Consider the following 17,165-nt stretch of genomic DNA (forward strand, 5'->3'; position numbering starts at 1 on the left):
TTTTTTTTAAGATTATGAATTTTTAAGACTGTCTGTTGCCGGGCAAAGACGCGACATGACATTAGACGTTCTTTACTCTAGACTGATTTCGTCAGACTGAGCAAATCAAGACGTAGTCCCGTGGTAGTGCGCTGGCTTCGTATGCGGATGTTCTCAGGTTCGATCCTGACAGCGATTTTTTTGTTTTTTGATTTTTTTTAGTATTTTAATTTTGTCAATACTAAACAAAATATTTTTGGATATTAAAAAAAAATTGAGGAAAAAATATCTGTAGAAAAAAATAATAAAGGTCTCATCAGGATTTGAACTCGGGACCTCTTGCTCTGTAGGCGGGGTCACTACCGAGAAGGCTAAGAGATTGTCAAACCGTTATGCACCTGCGATTGCAGCGCCACCTATCTTTTCTTTAATATGTGCACTTCTGATACATAAAGAGGTTGCTCCTTTATCTCTATTCTTCATGTAGTATATTTTTGTAGTTGGAATAAACTAGCTTAAATGGTGTATTTTAAATGAATGGTAAAAAAACTCCAAATTGATTTCAAAAGCAATTTAAAGTATTACAGTTAGTAACTAAAACAACGCAATAACCGGATGATTGCCACAAGAGGAAAAAGGTAAGTCATCTTATCTCTTCAATAGGTATGTGCATAGCCAGGCACCGTTAATCAAATATTTAACTTTGATAATCGTTAATCCGTTACTAAAAAAGTTAACTTCGTTAATCGTTAATGCGATACATTTCAACAAATTTAACGTAAGTTAAAGTTAATCGATAATCCGTTAACGCGTGACAAAAAAATATTTTTACTGTAGGTATATATTTAGTTGTATCAGTAATCCACTATAATGTATTATATTACTGTAAAAGCCCGAATTACAGCAAGCCTATTGAACTCTAGGCTACATGTGGAAGGCAGTGATTGCCTGAGCTACTGCCAAGAACTGTGTCAGGAGAGCTGCAAGATCACAGCAGGCGGAAGCCGGGTAGAAGCTAGGGAAGAGAATGTGGTCGTAAATGGGCTCGAATTTGCTGCCCTGTCACTAGAACCACAGTATAATCTAGAACAGTTGCCATGGTAAAACTTAGGATTCATCGAATCAACGTTGGTAAAAGCGAACCCATATGAACAACAATTCTTTAGGTAATATTTGGGCTTTTGGCGATCAAAATCGGTAAAAGCTGGGATTTACCGGTTAAATCCTAGGATTTTCCGTACTTCGGACTTTTACAGTAGCGTGTTTTTCGCGGCGCTGCCCTGCTAAATTAACGATTAACGGACTCGGAGAAATTTAACGGAAGTTAACGAGTCCGTTAACATTTTTTAGAGTTAACTTAAAAGTTAATCCGTTAATCGAAATGTTAACTTCGTTAATTAACGGATTAACGAGTTAATGCCCAGCTATGGGTATGTGTATATTAAATAGGTACGCTATAATGTAATTAATGATGTAGCTACTTAATTGTGTCAAGTAAAAATGGTCACTTCTTTGCCTTGCCCCATGTTTTGCGCCTCCAAGTATAAGGCGATACGAAGTACGCCGGGCAGCTAGTAGTTAAATAAAATTGATAGTTGTAGGTAAACTATTAAGTTTTATTTGGTACTATTAATTTAACTTAATTAATTTTGAATTTAGTACCTATGCTAATAGTGTAGACCGGCTTAGTTATTATCGATATTTTTTTGTGATGCATCCCTATAAATGTCAATAATTCAATATGTCAATTTGACGGCGTTATAATAGGGAAAATCGAAGAATACTATTCTTGTTTGTTTGCTGGAGTTTACGTGTATTTTTCATCCCCAGCCAGTTTATAAACTTGAGTAATGTCTTCAGACGAATCTGATGATGAGCCACTTGCCAGTATAGCGGCTGCAAAGAAGCTACATCCGGAGAAATATCCTGAAGTCACCATTGAACTTTGCCAAGATGAACCGGCCAAGAAAAAGAAGAAGAAAACCTATCCTCAAAAGAAAATGAATGCTATGACGATTAAGATCAACCGTGCTTTGAAGGCTGTGATCACTCCGCCGGTTGTGGAAAGGCCTATGGATGTCTGGCTATATTTAAAAGACCTTAATCCGACCGGACCATACAGCTGTTTGCTTTGCCCAGATTGGTTTATCAATAGAGCTAAAATGATTTTACACTATGTTTTGAATCATAAGAAAGATTATTGTGGCATATGCAGGTAAGTGATGTAACAATGAAGTTCTATATATCATAGGTGACATATTTTATTAGCCAACAACAACATTATCAAAACTTATTACTAAAAGATCTTTCTATTCAATATTTGTTTGAATTTTCAGGTATTTTGTACCAGACAGAGAAGCTTGGCACGCCCACCTCAAGTTTCATGTGCCCTGGCCATGCTCCCAATGTGTCCTAGACTTTGACACAGAAGTAGAACTCCGTCAGCACCTCAGCGCAGAACACAATCTTGTTCACTGCCGGCTCTGCCACTTCCGAGTACCTGATGATGACCAGTACAACACACACTTGATACAGAAGCACAGTGTCTCCAACTTGTCCTGTAAAGATGAGGACACACTTTGGGAGTTTGAGTATGAAGGCAGTAGCAAATTCTCATGCTTACTGTGCTCAAAATCAAATAATCTAGGCACAACATTCTTTAATCATTACATGGGCTACCACCATTACACTCTCAAATGTCTAAGCGGTATACTATCAGGTAGAGATCTGCCTTTTGTCATCAGCGGTGCTGATGTCAGTCCGCAATTCATTGATGACCAGCTTAAAGATCAAAGTAGAGTTGGTTACGTTGATATACAGAAAAATATTGTAGGAAACCCTAATGATCATAGTGATAACGAGTCTGAGGATCTGCTTAAAGTGCTCATACCAGAAATTAAACAGGAAGCTATTAGTGAAACAGAAGACACTGAAACACCTAATGAGGAAAAGCCTAAAGAAAAAATAAAGATTGTCAGAGATGAGAATGATATTGGAAATACCTATAAAGGTGATGAAGACTTTGATGTAACATTAACAGAGCTTATTATACTACAGAAATGCTACTTTGAGTATGTAAACAGAACTTTAAATGACATAAATTCCAATCTAGTACCTGAAGTCTCTGACATCGACTATTCTACGGCGCAACCTGATGTTCCAAATGATATGACTTGCTCTCTATGTAAAAATAAGTGTGATAATATACAGGTGTTTATGACTCATATGATTAAAAATCATTTTATGAAAGTAGCACCAATATTTTCTTGTAGGGTGTGTACAGCTACGTTTGAAAGTCAGACTGAGTTGGATAACCATACAACTGAGGAGCAAGGTGATTTTGAGGATCTCTGGATATGTCAGTTCTGTGACAAAGAATTTGACAATAGAGAGGATACGAGAAAACATTTAAACGAACACTCAGAGGTTATGGAGCTTGACAACTGTTTTAGTCCACATTTGGGCTTCAAGTGCAAGTATTGCTCGACTCTATTCTGGAATGAGATAGATAGAGAGACGCATGAGGTGCGCACACATTTCAGCCAGTATACAGATCAGTATTACAAGTGTGAGGATTGTTTGGAAACATTCAGTGATAAGGTATGGAATGTAAAATAAGCTTTCATACTTTTAACTCTCAAAAAGTCTAGAATATTAACTAAGGCCAGTTTTAAATTCAAGTCTTATATGTAAATCAGCTGTTTTGATAGTCTTATCCTTTATTAAAGCTAAAAATGCCAGATTACTTATGTGTAATTTTTAACTGAAATGGTAATTAGCCAAGTCCACACAGGCACGTCGCGAGGCAATGTGCTCACGCGGCATACCTCCAAAAGGTCTCCAGGTCTACAAAGCATGTATGCCGCGCTAAGTAATTGCCTCGCGACAGTCGTTACATGCCTCGCTCTGTGTGGAGAGGGCTATTGCGTTGTTTTGTAGCCCTAAAAATTAAGTACACTACATCTAAAAACTATTCTTCAGGTTTTCTACATCCACCACTACATGGAAAAGCACAGCACCCCCGACTCCCCCACATACATGCTGAAGTGCTGTGTGTGCTGCATCGTCCGTCCCAGCATTGAGGAGATGAGGATGCACTTTATGAAGAAACATCCGGATGCGAGGAAAATATACTGTTCGTTGGATTCTTGTCAGTATCGCCCGCTGAGCCATAGGAAGTCGTTTAAGTTTCATTTGAGAGTAAGTTTTTAAATTAAATATATACACAGTATTTGCATAGTTGTAATAACTATGAAATTGTCCTTATCCTCATTTCTATCGCGTTTCTAAAAAAAGGCAGTCAAGCATTTTTTTATTGTGACATTACCACAGATTATTAATAAGTTTCAGTTACTAACGTAACAGATCCTTCACTTGCCCGCAAAACGACAAATACCTACGCTTTATTTAACTAATACTAATAAGTTACTACGTAGGCGCCTCTCGGCCATTTGTTACCTCGAGGCAACTGCTAGCGGATAGGTACTTAAAGTGACGTAGGCCTGACATTACTGTGTACGTTACTGAGTTGACAAGACCAGTTTGACCAATAAAAGTGAAGTGTCGTATCCCTTGTGCAAAAAAAATAGTTCTGATTAAGCTTTTCACTAACCAAAAAAACCCCCGACCGCGACATAGTGGATCGATTTTCATGAAACATGGCTAAGAACACTCCCGACTAACTCAGCTTTCAAACCAAAAATCGAAATCTAAATCGGTTCATCCGTTCGGGAGCTACGATGCCACAGACAGACACACACACAGACAGACATACAGACACGTCAAACTGAAAAAACCCCGTCGTTTTTCCGTCGGGGGTTAACTAAAAATGCTACTGCTTTGCCAGATTTTTCTAATGTGAGGTGTCCTTGAAATAAGAATTAACTAAAATTCAATTTAACCTTCCACAGTCTGTCCACGATCCCGCAGTGCGTCCGCAGGTCCCTGCTACTTGCACCGTTTGCGGTCGCGACTTTGTGAGCACTCGCGCTCTCGGCGCTCACATGGCGCATGTTCATGAAGGCCCGGGCAAGTTCAAATGTAAGCTGTGTGGGGAAGTCATGCATACACTGGATGAGAGGTGAGTTCATATCAACTCTAAGATACACACACGATTTCCATAGACAGACTCTAAGGTTGACACACAGTCTACAAATATTTGTAGTGTGATTTCGTAAGCACCCGCGCGCTCGGTGCTCACGGGGCGCAAGTTCATGAAGGCCCTGACAAGTTAAAGTTGTGTGGGGAAGTCATGCATACATTGGTTGAAAGGTGAGCTGAATTCTGATACAGGCAAACCGGATGTCCTGTAAACCAACGCCTAAAATTAAAAGGTGTGATAGGACATCTCATCAGCTATCATGTTAAGTGCCAATACCACGAAAACCATGACATTTTCATTAAGGCAAAATTTTCTTCATCCAATAGACTTGTTTCCTAGTTATACTTAAAATAAAATATTTTATGCAGTGCACGAAATAAAGCACCACATAATTAGAACAAAAATATGGATAGTAGTTATTTTTGAAAAATAATTTCTATTTAATAAGTCAAAGAGAAAGATATAAAGTAAATGAATTGACCGTGACGTCACTCCTCAGTATTTCATAGTAATTCCATATTAGCCAATCGTTTTGATTTGACAGTTCTTAAAAATAAGCTGATTTGACTAGTAGGAAACTAGCCTATTCTACTACATAAGATCCGCAAGGGTTTGGCACAAAACATGTGTCTGGAGATCACAGTATATGAGCTATTTATTATATATGACAAAGGCATGACAGGGCCTCGGCTCGATGGTAGCACAGGACTCGCAGTGGGAACCCGTTCCTCGGGTATATTTTCATCAGAGTTCATATTGGTGAAATACACACGTGGGCGATGAAATAATAACACGTCGTGATAAAGAATGATCGACTGTATTGTGCACTAATGATCAAACACCAAAATAACTAGCGATTGCTTTAATTCGACTGGATTACAAAATCACAACAAAGAAACGCAGTGATCCCAGAGATGACGTCACGTGGACGACCGCACTGTTTGTCTGTCAGAATCATAATGGCCGCTCCGGCCGTGCTACCCTACCGAATACCAGTTTTCAGGTACGCAACGCCATCTCTGATTCCACTCAGGCAAAACTACCTGACGTTTCTTTCTTCAAACAGTCAACTGAGAACCTATCGATCTACTTAAGCTAAGTGCAAGCGCGTCTGTAGTTGTTTCACGCCTGTCTGATAGATGGCAGCACTCCGACATATATATATTATATATTATATTATATTATATTATATTATTTGATACACTAGCAGCTGATAGCTGATGCGTGTATATCACTGCACTTGTTGTTCTATAGTTAATGTTTATATTTTAGTTTTAAATGTTTATCAAGTCTGTTTTTGAAACTGTTCACTGAGGGAGCACTTATCACTGTTTCTGGTAGCTTATTCCACTCGCGTACGACACGGTTTGATAGGAAGTGCTTTCTAGGATTGCTTGTGCTGGGAACGCGAGTAATTTTCAAGCTGTGGCCTCTAAGACAATGATTTTTACTCATAACAAACAGGTCCTTAAGTTCAGGTAAGTCATAATAGTCATGTATGATCTTGAACATATAATATATTTATAATATATTTGATAACAGATAAAATGTTTCTTCCCAGAAAACTTCACTACCTCATCCGGCATCCAGGCCGCCATCCGTACGAGTGCGCAGAATGTGGAAAATCCTTCCAATACAAGTCGTCTCTATACATGCACAAGCAGGAACATTCGCCCATCAAGCAGAGCTTCACTTGCACCTACTGCTCTAAAGTGTTCGCGGTAAGAAGCTATACCTACATACATTAACTCACGTCTGTGTTCCCAAATGTGGTAGGCAGAACTCAAATTTCGACGCCACCCAGTGGTTAAAATACTCTACATAATAAATGTGAATGATAGGTAGACTTTTCCAAAGCCTTTGATACGATCAATACTAAGCTTTTGATGTTTAAATTTGCTTCTACGGTTTTGAGACACGTTACCTATGTTGGTTTACGATTTTCCTGACTAGAAGCATTCAATCTGTTAAACTACGCCACGGAAAAATTGTTTTTGATATTTGTTGTATGCGGAGTGCTACAAGGCTCTATTCTAGGACCTAGGGTTTTTTTTTGTTTAAGTCGGGTATATGTTACAAATTATTCCTAAATCTTATCAACCGGTTAAGACGAAGTTTCCTTCAAGAATTTGTTATTGTAAAAACACAATAAAAATGACTAAATTTATGTTTTCCAGAAACGTGACTCCTTCCGCGAGCATCTACAAATCCACGAAGGGCCTCGTCACGCCTGTTCCTACTGCCCTATGCGTTTCGTACAACGTTCGAATATGCTCCGACATGAACGGAGGCATACCGGAGAACGACCGTATGCCTGCCAACATTGTCCGAGAACGTTTTCTGATAAGGGAGCTTGCAATTCACATTCTAGGTAAGACTAATTTTGTCTATCTGTTACTTTATCTTTTTGTACAATGTTCGAATATGCTCCGACACGAATGCAGGCATTTAGGAGACCGATCCTATGCCTACCAACATTGTCCAATAACGTTCTCCCATAAGGGAGCTTGTAGTTCACACTCTAGGTAAGCTGTCTTTGTCTATCAGTTACTCAATCGTTCTGTGTAACGTTCATATATTCTGGGACACGAATGCAGGCATATTGGAGACCGATGTAATGTAACTTATATCTCAAATTTTGGCTGTGAATCTGGACGCCACTGGTGGCGTGCCGAGGGTTTTAGAGTAAGAGCGTTTTCATTACGTATCCGATCCGATATCGGATCTAGGAAGGATGTCAAAGGGGAAAAATGTTGTCCTAAGGCTTAGAGTTGTGCCAGCTCGTTCACTGAAAAGATCGCTCCCAACTAGTACGATCTCCGAAGTGTACTAGTTCGTTCTTTTAGGACATTTAGGAAAGTAGTACACCGAGAGAGCGAGAGACAAATTGTGCATATGGCGTACAGTACAGTAACGCTCGCTCGTACTAGCCGAGAGCTGATCGGCCGTTTTCGCGCGCTCTCGGTCCGAGTCAGTCGGTTCTAGTTCGGTTGCGGTCGAATCACACGGATCGCTTTGCTGTCATTGTCACTCCTCTGCTCTTCGCTCCTTTCGCTCCCATTCTATTGCGCGTGTGTGAGTGTACTAAATGTACTAGAGAGCAGAATCATTTGGGAGTAGTTCGATCTAGTACAGTGCAGGGAATCGTGTCTTTTGTACTATTGGTACATGTCCTACACAAGCCTACTAAGGCTACACTATCATCTCCCATTTCCCGAAAGGATCGTCGTCCGATTCCACGCGGTATAGGATATTGGTCCTACATCATATATTGTGAATACGCAGGAAGACAAGCCGAAAAATACGTTTTGGAAATATCTAACTAATCTTCAGTTTTCGGATTCAAATGCATTTGCAAGCGTTTTGCGCTGTGTTTATATGTTTTTGTTTATTACAGAACACATTCCAAGGAGACGTCATACGCTTGCATCTATTGTGGACAGACTTTCGTTCAGAAATCGAAGCTCACGTACCACATACGAAAACATACCGGAGAAAGTGAGTAACTATTAATATACCTACTTTTCAATATATTAATAAAAAATGACGGAGGAACTTTCTTATAAATGTGTAGGTAGGTATTGTTGACAATGTTCACATGAAACGATGTCACTGGCTAGGTCGGCCGACCGGGCCGACTATAACGGCTCAGCCACGACATTGGTCTAAGCGCGACAGCGGCGAGCGGCGGCCATACATTGAAGCGAGACACAGTGATGGGACTTTTCATTCACACGTATGGCTGCCGCTCGCCGCTGCCGCGCTTAGACCAATGTCGTGGCTGGGCCGTATAGCTAGCCGACCTAGCCAAAGTGACATCGTTTATGCTATGGGTTGCCTTTCCACCAGAGATGCACAGCGTGAATGTGTTTCACATCCACCAATCATGTCCATTGTTCCACAAAACGTAGCGCTATGGGAATGGGTTCGACTAAGCTGATTGGTGCATATCAGACGCATCCATAGCAACGTAGAGTAGTACATCTCTGGTGGAAAGGCACCCTGAGTGGCGATCGAATCATAGAAACGCAGTCTGGCTCTGTCGCGTCACTACAGAAGAATGACTCCCTGCTCAGGGGGGGGGGGGTCATGTGGTAAAGGCCCGGGGCTCCAGGGGGGGGGGAGTCACGTGGTCTGTTTGTATGGCCAACTTAGGCTCCAGAGGGGGGGGGGGGGGTCATCACCCCCATGCCCCCTCCCCCCCTGGATCCGCGCATGGGAGACTCTCGATACGCTTATGAAGCGTAAGCGATTGTGCCATTGTGCCATCCTAGGTACCCTAGTAAATTTTAGGAATATTTGTTTGATCAATTGATCATATTTTAAAATGGGATAGCTTTTATTTCTGCCTATACATACTACTAAACCAATCACGGGCAAACTTTTCATTGAGGGCCAAAATATGAAGCATTTTTAGAGGCGGGCCAGATTTACACCAAAAATGGACTTCAACTACGGTACTGGCTCACACACTATTTTGGCCCCCCCCCCAACATCTAGCGTCTCGCGAGCGTAGCGTCGGACCAACTGTATGGCGGCGCCTTTTTTCATACAGTTGGCACGACGCACGGTGGGCTGGATGGCTCGAAAAGAGGACATTCGCACTTTTTTCAGAAAATAATTTTTTTTTTAAATGCTATCCGATAGAGAATTATATAAGAAACAATAAATGTGGAATACATTTTTTCGAAATAAGGCATATTGACGGCAGAAAAAAATAAAGTCTAATCGATGGAATCAGGCGTTTCCATGTTAATCGTAAACTAGAACTTTCCTTTGCTAATCCGCGAATAGATAACGTGCAAGTCAATCAGTGCTAAGTAACCTGTTATAATTACATGCATGTAGAAAATAAAGTCTGTTTTTTTTGTGTGGGACCCAAAAATAAGTATCTTGTTTCTCAGAAACTATTAGAGGTCCCGTCTTCTACCTTTCAAGACTTTGTTTTCTACTTTTATGGAGTAGGAAACGATAAGCAGATTTTTTATATAGGTGCTGCTTTTTTTTAGTCCAGTAAAATGTACACACATTTTCGATTTTTTCGATTATGTCTTTTTGGGGATTCCGCAATATTTTTCAATAGTTTAATTCTATAATAATAATAATAAAACGTTACAGATGCGACGATTTTTGTCAATTTTTATGGGGGCAAGAGTTGATTTTGGTTCAAATTTGTTGTTAGTTATTTATTTACAACTCAATCATTTTTAGACATTTTACGTATCGTACCGTTATTATATACCATAGCCATATTACTTTTTGTCATTTATTGTTTATTTTAAGTGACATGTGTCTATTCTAAAACATTAGATTATTTACTCTTTAATTGTATGAAAAATGACAAAAATATACTTAGGATTTAATTACAGCTTAATAAACGTTACATACTTTATGTGTTTATTATCATTTTTACTTTTAACTATCGAAATATAATGTAAAAAGCCCAAAAAAGTCATAAAAGAAAAAATCGAAAATGTGTGGACTTTTTACTGGACTACAAAAAAACCAGCACCTGTATAAAAAATCTGCTTATCGTTTCCTACTCTATAAAAGTAGAAAAACAAAGTCTTGAAAGGTAGAAGACGGGACCTCTAATAGTTTCTGAGAAACAAGATACCTATTTTTGGGTCCCATACAAAAAAACAGACTTAATTTTTTTCTGCTGTCAATATGCCTTATTTCAAAAAAAAAAATTCCACATTTATTGTTCCTTATATAATTCAAAAAATGATTTTCTGAAAAAAGTGCGAATGTCCTCTTTTCGAGCCATCCAGCCCACCGTGCGACGCTACGCTCGCGAGATGTGGGGAGACCCTTTGAAGGACCGTTGGCGGGCCGGATGCAATGGACGGACGTGCGCCGCGGGCCGTACTTGACTCACCACTGAACTAAACATATCATTTGTTTACAGATTTAGAAACGTGTTCGATATGTTCGAAGCTGTTCACAAGCGCTTGCTCCTTGCGCGAGCACATGAAAATACACGAAGCCAAGAAAAAAGGAGCGATTCAGTGCCCGCTTTGTGGTAAGTGACATACTTAACCCTACATGCACTGGTATCACCAAAAGCGATTATCACCAAAAGCGAGTTATAGTTAGTCGCCAACATAACAAACTCACAAAACATAATAAACTTTCAATCAACTTGAACCACTTCAACTCGCGAAACGAAAGACCGAGTAAGTGCCGATTGGATCCCGAAGATAGCCGAAGTCTTGAAATGGTGAAGTTTATGAAATTTTCGTTAGCTAATTGTAAAATAAATACGCAGCGTAAGCGGTAGTTTTCATATACATTTTCTATTCCTATGTTTAGACAATAGATTTAAATAGTTTTCTATTACGATACTTGCGTTGTATCCGAGAAACGTGGTCCAAAAGTTCTTAAAATTTGTAAGGCGCCATCTCGTTTCTTCCCTCGTTTTTTATCCCTTTCTGGTTTTTCGTTTTTATATAAGTAGATTCATTCTAGGCCGAATGCTATTCCACTCTAATTACTGCTAGTAACATTTTACCGCATGAAATTAAAAAATTAAGGATTAAAATACCCTTTGTATGTTTCTTCAAACCTGTAATATGATATAACGTCTGATATAATTACAATAAAGCTTTCTGAGTTGTATTTGTCCAATTTACGAGTCTACGAATCTTATATTTGATCACAAACACATGATTTAAAAGTATTAGTGCTCGACACGCCAAAAGATGACAGCTTTCTGTGACATTTATTGACAAATAAAATTTAATTTGGTGCAACTGACCTTACAGGGCACAGGTCTCAAAAAAGATCATCTGTAAGATAAAAAAAAATATTGACAATGACTTAAGATTAAAAGTGGCATCTACTGGTACGCTGTCGAGCACTAGTACATTGGCCTTCTAAATTTTAAAAATCTCGAGTAAATACAGTGTTCCGCCGGCGTATAGACTGTGGTATAGAGTTCTTTAAACGTACAATAAATAAATAATCATTTTTCTTTAATTACAGAAAGGAAATACAAAGACGAGCGTTACATGCTACGTCATCTCCGGACTTCACACACTAGTGCTTCGTTCTCGTGCCCCCTGTGTGGCAAGAACCTAACCAGTATGGTGGGCTTACGACACCATGTACTCACTCATAGTGACATTAATACTTTCCGGGTAAGGATATTTAAAATAAGTTTTCTTTTTGCAAAAATTTCATTTTTGGCACAAGCTTTTATCGCCGACTGTACCTTTCTTTCAACAGTCATCTACTGCTCTCCGAGACGTTTCTAATAGCTCCGTTCTCTACGGGGATACGACGTTTCATAACAGAGTAGGAATGCCCACCTTTCTGCTCCATCATCAGATCAGCTCCATGATACCATAATATTGCATTGTCACCTGACTTATATATGTGTGCAAAATTTCAGCTCAATCGGAAACCGGGAAGTGGGTCAAATTTAGCTTCTACGTTTTGACACAAACTAACATACCAAGAAGGCAATTTGAATAAAAGCTTGTAAAAAAAATACTCCGAGACTCCGACCATATTTAGGTACCTAATACCACAGAGTAAATAGTAGTACAAGCACAGAAGGCTCACTGCTTTGATATTCACAAAATGCCGCCTTTCATAATCCTTACAAACGGCCCGCATGCTTGTAGTCGACATTGAGTTCTATTGCACCGCGTGAAGGTCGTTACTACTGAATGGGCCTCGAATACGCGGCCGCCGGCATATACTTGCGGCTCGGCGAAAGAATCGCGGAGTGAGCCGCCCCTGTTAAATACTTCGTTAACCAGGTCCACACAGAGCAAGGTGCAAAACGCGCGCTCTGCCTCGGCCGAGGCACGTGCATAGGCGTTTGCCGCGTTAGGCAATTGCCTCGCTATGTGTGGACCCGGTTATTATTGTATACTTCGTTATTTTGTCCACTATGTGGCAAGAACCTAACTAGTATGGTCGGCTTACGGCACAACTTTATTCCCACTAACATTCTATTTACTTTTTAGCGTACTGTGTTTTATATTTTAGAGCGTAAATTCAGCTACACGTCCCTTGCGTTTTCACATTATCCGATCCGATATCGGATGTCGGACCGATATCCCATATATTTACGCCGTCATCTTTGAGTTTTTCCTTTGAAATCCTTCCTACTTCCGATATCGGATCGGATAATGTGAAAACGCACTTACGGTGTTTAAATAATCTTTACGTTTTGCTTCCAGTGTAAATGCTGCCCAAAATCCTACGCCGTGAAGCGTTCCCTTGTCAAGCACCTCAGAAAACGCCACGGCCTCAAAGGCCCAGAAGTCAATATAAAAGACTACTACAAACGCATCGACCCTCACGATTGCAACCTAGGCTTAGACGACGAAGCTATGATCAAGATATTCGGGCCACCTAAGAAAACTATGACCGATATTCTAATAGGCGACTTTGTCACACTCACTAATAACCTAACTGGCAATCAGGATATGCAGAACAATGATTATGATGAAAATGATGACACGAATGATGAAGATGATAATGATGGGAAAGATTCTGATGAGAATGAAAATGAAAATGTGACGGAAGAAATGAGTAGTGTTATTATTAAAACTGAAAAGAATGATGAGGATGAAGTGGAGCCGACTGATTTTGTTAGCGTCAAAATTGAGCCGATGTATGATGATGAAGCATCGGAGTAAATAAAATAATTATCCTTGCAAAGCCCACTGTCCATAACAATGTACAATCCGTTTCAATCTAACTAGAACCCTATAAGAACCAAATAAAGTAGTATTTTTTGTGTCTCTGATTTCAAAAACATATTCAATGTCCCACTTTAAAAGCTTCACATAAAAAATAAGAATAGTTTGTATGGTGGAATTGGTGGGTAATAAAACGTTAAATAGAGGGAGAAAGGAAAGTTCTTTCTTTATAGTCCGTTTAGTTAGTAGGTATTTTAGTAGGCGTTAGCTGCAGTAGGCAGTTAGTTTAGGATTTAAGTATAATATAATAAATGTTGTATATCTTCAATATCTTGTACTGTATATTTTGGTTACATTTATTTTAGCTTTATATCTTAAATATTTCGAGTGTTATTTTATAAAGTAAACAGTTTTATTCTATCTTATGTTATAGTTTATAATTCTGGTAAGGTGCATTTTTTTTATAGTAAAAATTTAATTTGTGGAATATTATAGTAATAGACTCTCAATATTGGATGTTTTCCTAGTTAATTCGTAGTAGTAAGTATTTGTAGATATAAGAGCAACATTATATCTTCCTTTACAATAGGATATACCTAGTGTTTTATTTTATTAAACCTACAAAATTAACCACACCTATTCTTTTTGTACAACATTCCTTTTGGGATTTCGTTTTTTTGTCCAAGCAAATAGCACGCAAAATATGACAAATCGCAGCGATATTTTTTTGTTTTGTTAATAGGTAAAATATAGTGATTCAATGCTCTTTGTGTAGAGGGTATAACCATTTATCTTGCAGACCATAGTTAAATATTGAAAATTACCAGCAAATCACCAGTATGCAATACTTCGACTACCTGCCTCAAAATCTTATATTATACTTTGGCACACCCACTTTTTATAATCTCCTAAAAAGGCAACATTAGAAATGGAAGTGAGTACCTATTATATTCTTTGGTTTTCTCATTGAGGTATATGTACTACGTACGTATGTAGGTACGTACGTAGTACATATACCTCAATGGGTTTTCTTAAATTTGAATTTCGCTCCTTATTTACTAACATCGTGATTGTGTCTCAGTATAATCACAGAATATATAATAGTACAAGTACAGAAGGCCCACTGCTTTGATGTTCACGACATGCCGCCTTTTTAAATGCCTACAAAATTCTAACAAAGAAACGAGCCGCACGTGCGCGGCGCCCGGTGATAGGGTTGCCTACGGATTAAAACGATTTAATACTCAGATAAAATGTTATACTATTATATTCAAGTCTTGGGTAGTTTCTAGGTATATACATATATATAGTATTTATATATTTTTGTTTGTTCCAACATCACAAGCTTTATTGAATCTTTTCGGGGGACTTAATCAATAGTAGATCTGTGTAAACATGTCCTATGGTATTTATTTGATTCATGATATCTATTTAACTAAGCATTATTAGCCATTCCACACGCGGACGTCGCATATGAACTTTAAAAAAACTCGCGACGTAAAGTAACATTAGAAAGTGCGAACGTGCGTTCCGTGAGAACACGCGCCACCCCTGATTAGGCCGCGAACTCGCGGCCGCCAGCATGTACTTGTAGCGCGGCGATAGAATCGCGGAGTGAGCCGCCCCTGGTATAATAAAAACTTTCTGGCGTGCAAAGCAATGTACGGAACAGTTTTCCAATCAGCTGTGAAATGTCAACAATGTCACTTCAACGTGACGTGACCTACTTAGAGACTTTGGACTTGCAGATTTTTATTGCGGATTATATTTAATATTTATATTAAACAACGTCCATTCTCTGCTACCATGGCGTAGCGTGATGTAAATAAATATTAGTCTATTTAATTGTGTTGTCGTCGTTTGTAAATAACCATGTACAACCCCGCAGTAACGGTTAGACGAATTGATGTTTTGATTCGTATTTTGAGCGGTCGAAATGCTATTTTAAGTGCGAATCTTGTCAGAGCTTATTCTAGTGAAGGAAAAGTGACTATTGGCGATGTTAGTAAAGAGATCAAAAGTCCTAAGAAGATCGAATATGTGCCCAGGAAATATTGTAAGTTGATAGTTCATTTCCTTGTTGTACCTATAAAAGTTTTGTAAAGTTCATTAAACTCTTTGAAATTGTTGTCTCTTAACTGTCGAGCATTGGTGGGACTTATACTTTTCATTAGGTCTATGTATTCATATTTTTCGTAAAAGACAGTTAAACCTATGGCTTCAATGTCGGTATAATTCATGATGTAACTCATATTTTTCATAATTTCAGTGGCAGTGGAGAACTCTGAGTTAAAGTATTTGTCTCAGAGTAGCTTAAGGAACCTAAGATGGATGATGCAGAAAGATTCACTGGGGCAGGACATGTTTCTATTAGGGAGGCCTGGACCTGGTAGGTGAGTACTGAGTATTTGCTTTGTAATTTCACGACATGTGTAACTTACCCATAGTTTATATGTATTATGTAATGTTTAAGCCCACTAAGCATATTTAAACTAATCTAATCATCTAATCAATAGGTATTTGTCAATAGGCTAGTTTCCTATATATTTTTAAATTAAAGGAAAAATGGTAGAATTCACACCTCTGGCAGAACTCGAACCTGCGACCTTTGGCCTTGCCGGGGCCATAAAATATGTAATATCGCTTGCAGACGTTTCTGCATGCTGCTGCAGATTGACTGAGGCCCACGGTAAGCTCAAGAAGGCTTGTGTTGTGGGTACTCAGACAACGATATATATAATATATAAATACTTATATATATAGAAAACATCCATGACTCAGGAACAAATATCTGTGCTCATCACACAAATAAATGCCCTTACCGGGATTCGAACCCGGGACCGCGGCGCAGCAGGCAGTGTCACTACCGACTGCGCCAGACCGGTCGTCAAATTGACCGTGACGTCACTCCTCAGTATTTCATATTAGCAAATTGTTTTGACAGTTCTTAAAAAGAAGCTGATTTGACTAGTAGGAAAGTAGCCTATTACAGCAGTAGGTAACCGACAGAATTTTTTCTCTTTAGTGTAGCAACAGTGCAGCAGTAAAATAATTTAGATATAGATTATTACCATTCTCCTGGTATTAAATCTTATCTTTATTGCTTACTTTTATTAGCATTTTTAAGTAGTATGACAGATAACACATGGTTATTTGTTTTACAAACTAATATTGATATCTGAGCTAGCACAAAATTCCAAAACATAACCATGAAAAGTGGAATGTTAAACATTGAGGCGGTCTCTAAAATTTCAAGGTACAAAGGAATGCTTTGTTCCCAAGTGGTTTTTTTGTTGCAAAATTTCAAGGAAAAAAAATAAAATTAGACAAATAATATTTAAATGAGAGTTGACAAATTGGTAAATACTATTCGCCAACAAAACATTAAACTTTATTATTTAATAAGCAGGCAGCAGTTGAGTTGA

The 17,165-nt window shown here is 38.7% G+C and overlaps 2 protein-coding genes across 2 annotated transcripts in view; both read left to right on the forward strand.

The window, feature by feature from the left end:
• The first annotated feature begins 1,742 nt into the window (after positions 1-1,742).
• Positions 1,743-14,331, forward strand: LOC125230616 (zinc finger protein 33B-like). The gene is made up of 10 exons (XM_048135833.1): positions 1,743-2,194; positions 2,316-3,579; positions 3,961-4,179; positions 4,890-5,059; positions 6,642-6,801; positions 7,258-7,451; positions 8,478-8,578; positions 10,992-11,105; positions 12,068-12,222; positions 13,276-14,331. Exons 1-10 carry the CDS (start codon positions 1,830-1,832, stop codon positions 13,735-13,737), a joined length of 3,204 nt encoding a protein of 1,067 aa, XP_047991790.1. The 5' UTR covers positions 1,743-1,829; the 3' UTR covers positions 13,738-14,331.
• A 1,145-nt stretch (positions 14,332-15,476) lies between these two features.
• The window catches only part of LOC125230334 (von Willebrand factor A domain-containing protein 8-like), a 99,245-nt gene continuing 97,556 nt past the window's right edge, over positions 15,477-17,165 (forward strand). Inside the window, exons 1-2 of the mRNA XM_048135465.1 lie at positions 15,477-15,796; positions 16,010-16,133. Of these exons, the coding sequence (XP_047991422.1) occupies positions 15,613-15,796; positions 16,010-16,133 (308 nt within the window). The 5' untranslated portion in view covers positions 15,477-15,612. The remainder of the gene's footprint in view (positions 15,797-16,009; positions 16,134-17,165) is intronic.

This window comes from Leguminivora glycinivorella, chromosome 10, assembly GCF_023078275.1.
Source record: "Leguminivora glycinivorella isolate SPB_JAAS2020 chromosome 10, LegGlyc_1.1, whole genome shotgun sequence".
Taxonomy (NCBI): Eukaryota; Metazoa; Arthropoda; class Insecta; order Lepidoptera; family Tortricidae; genus Leguminivora; species Leguminivora glycinivorella.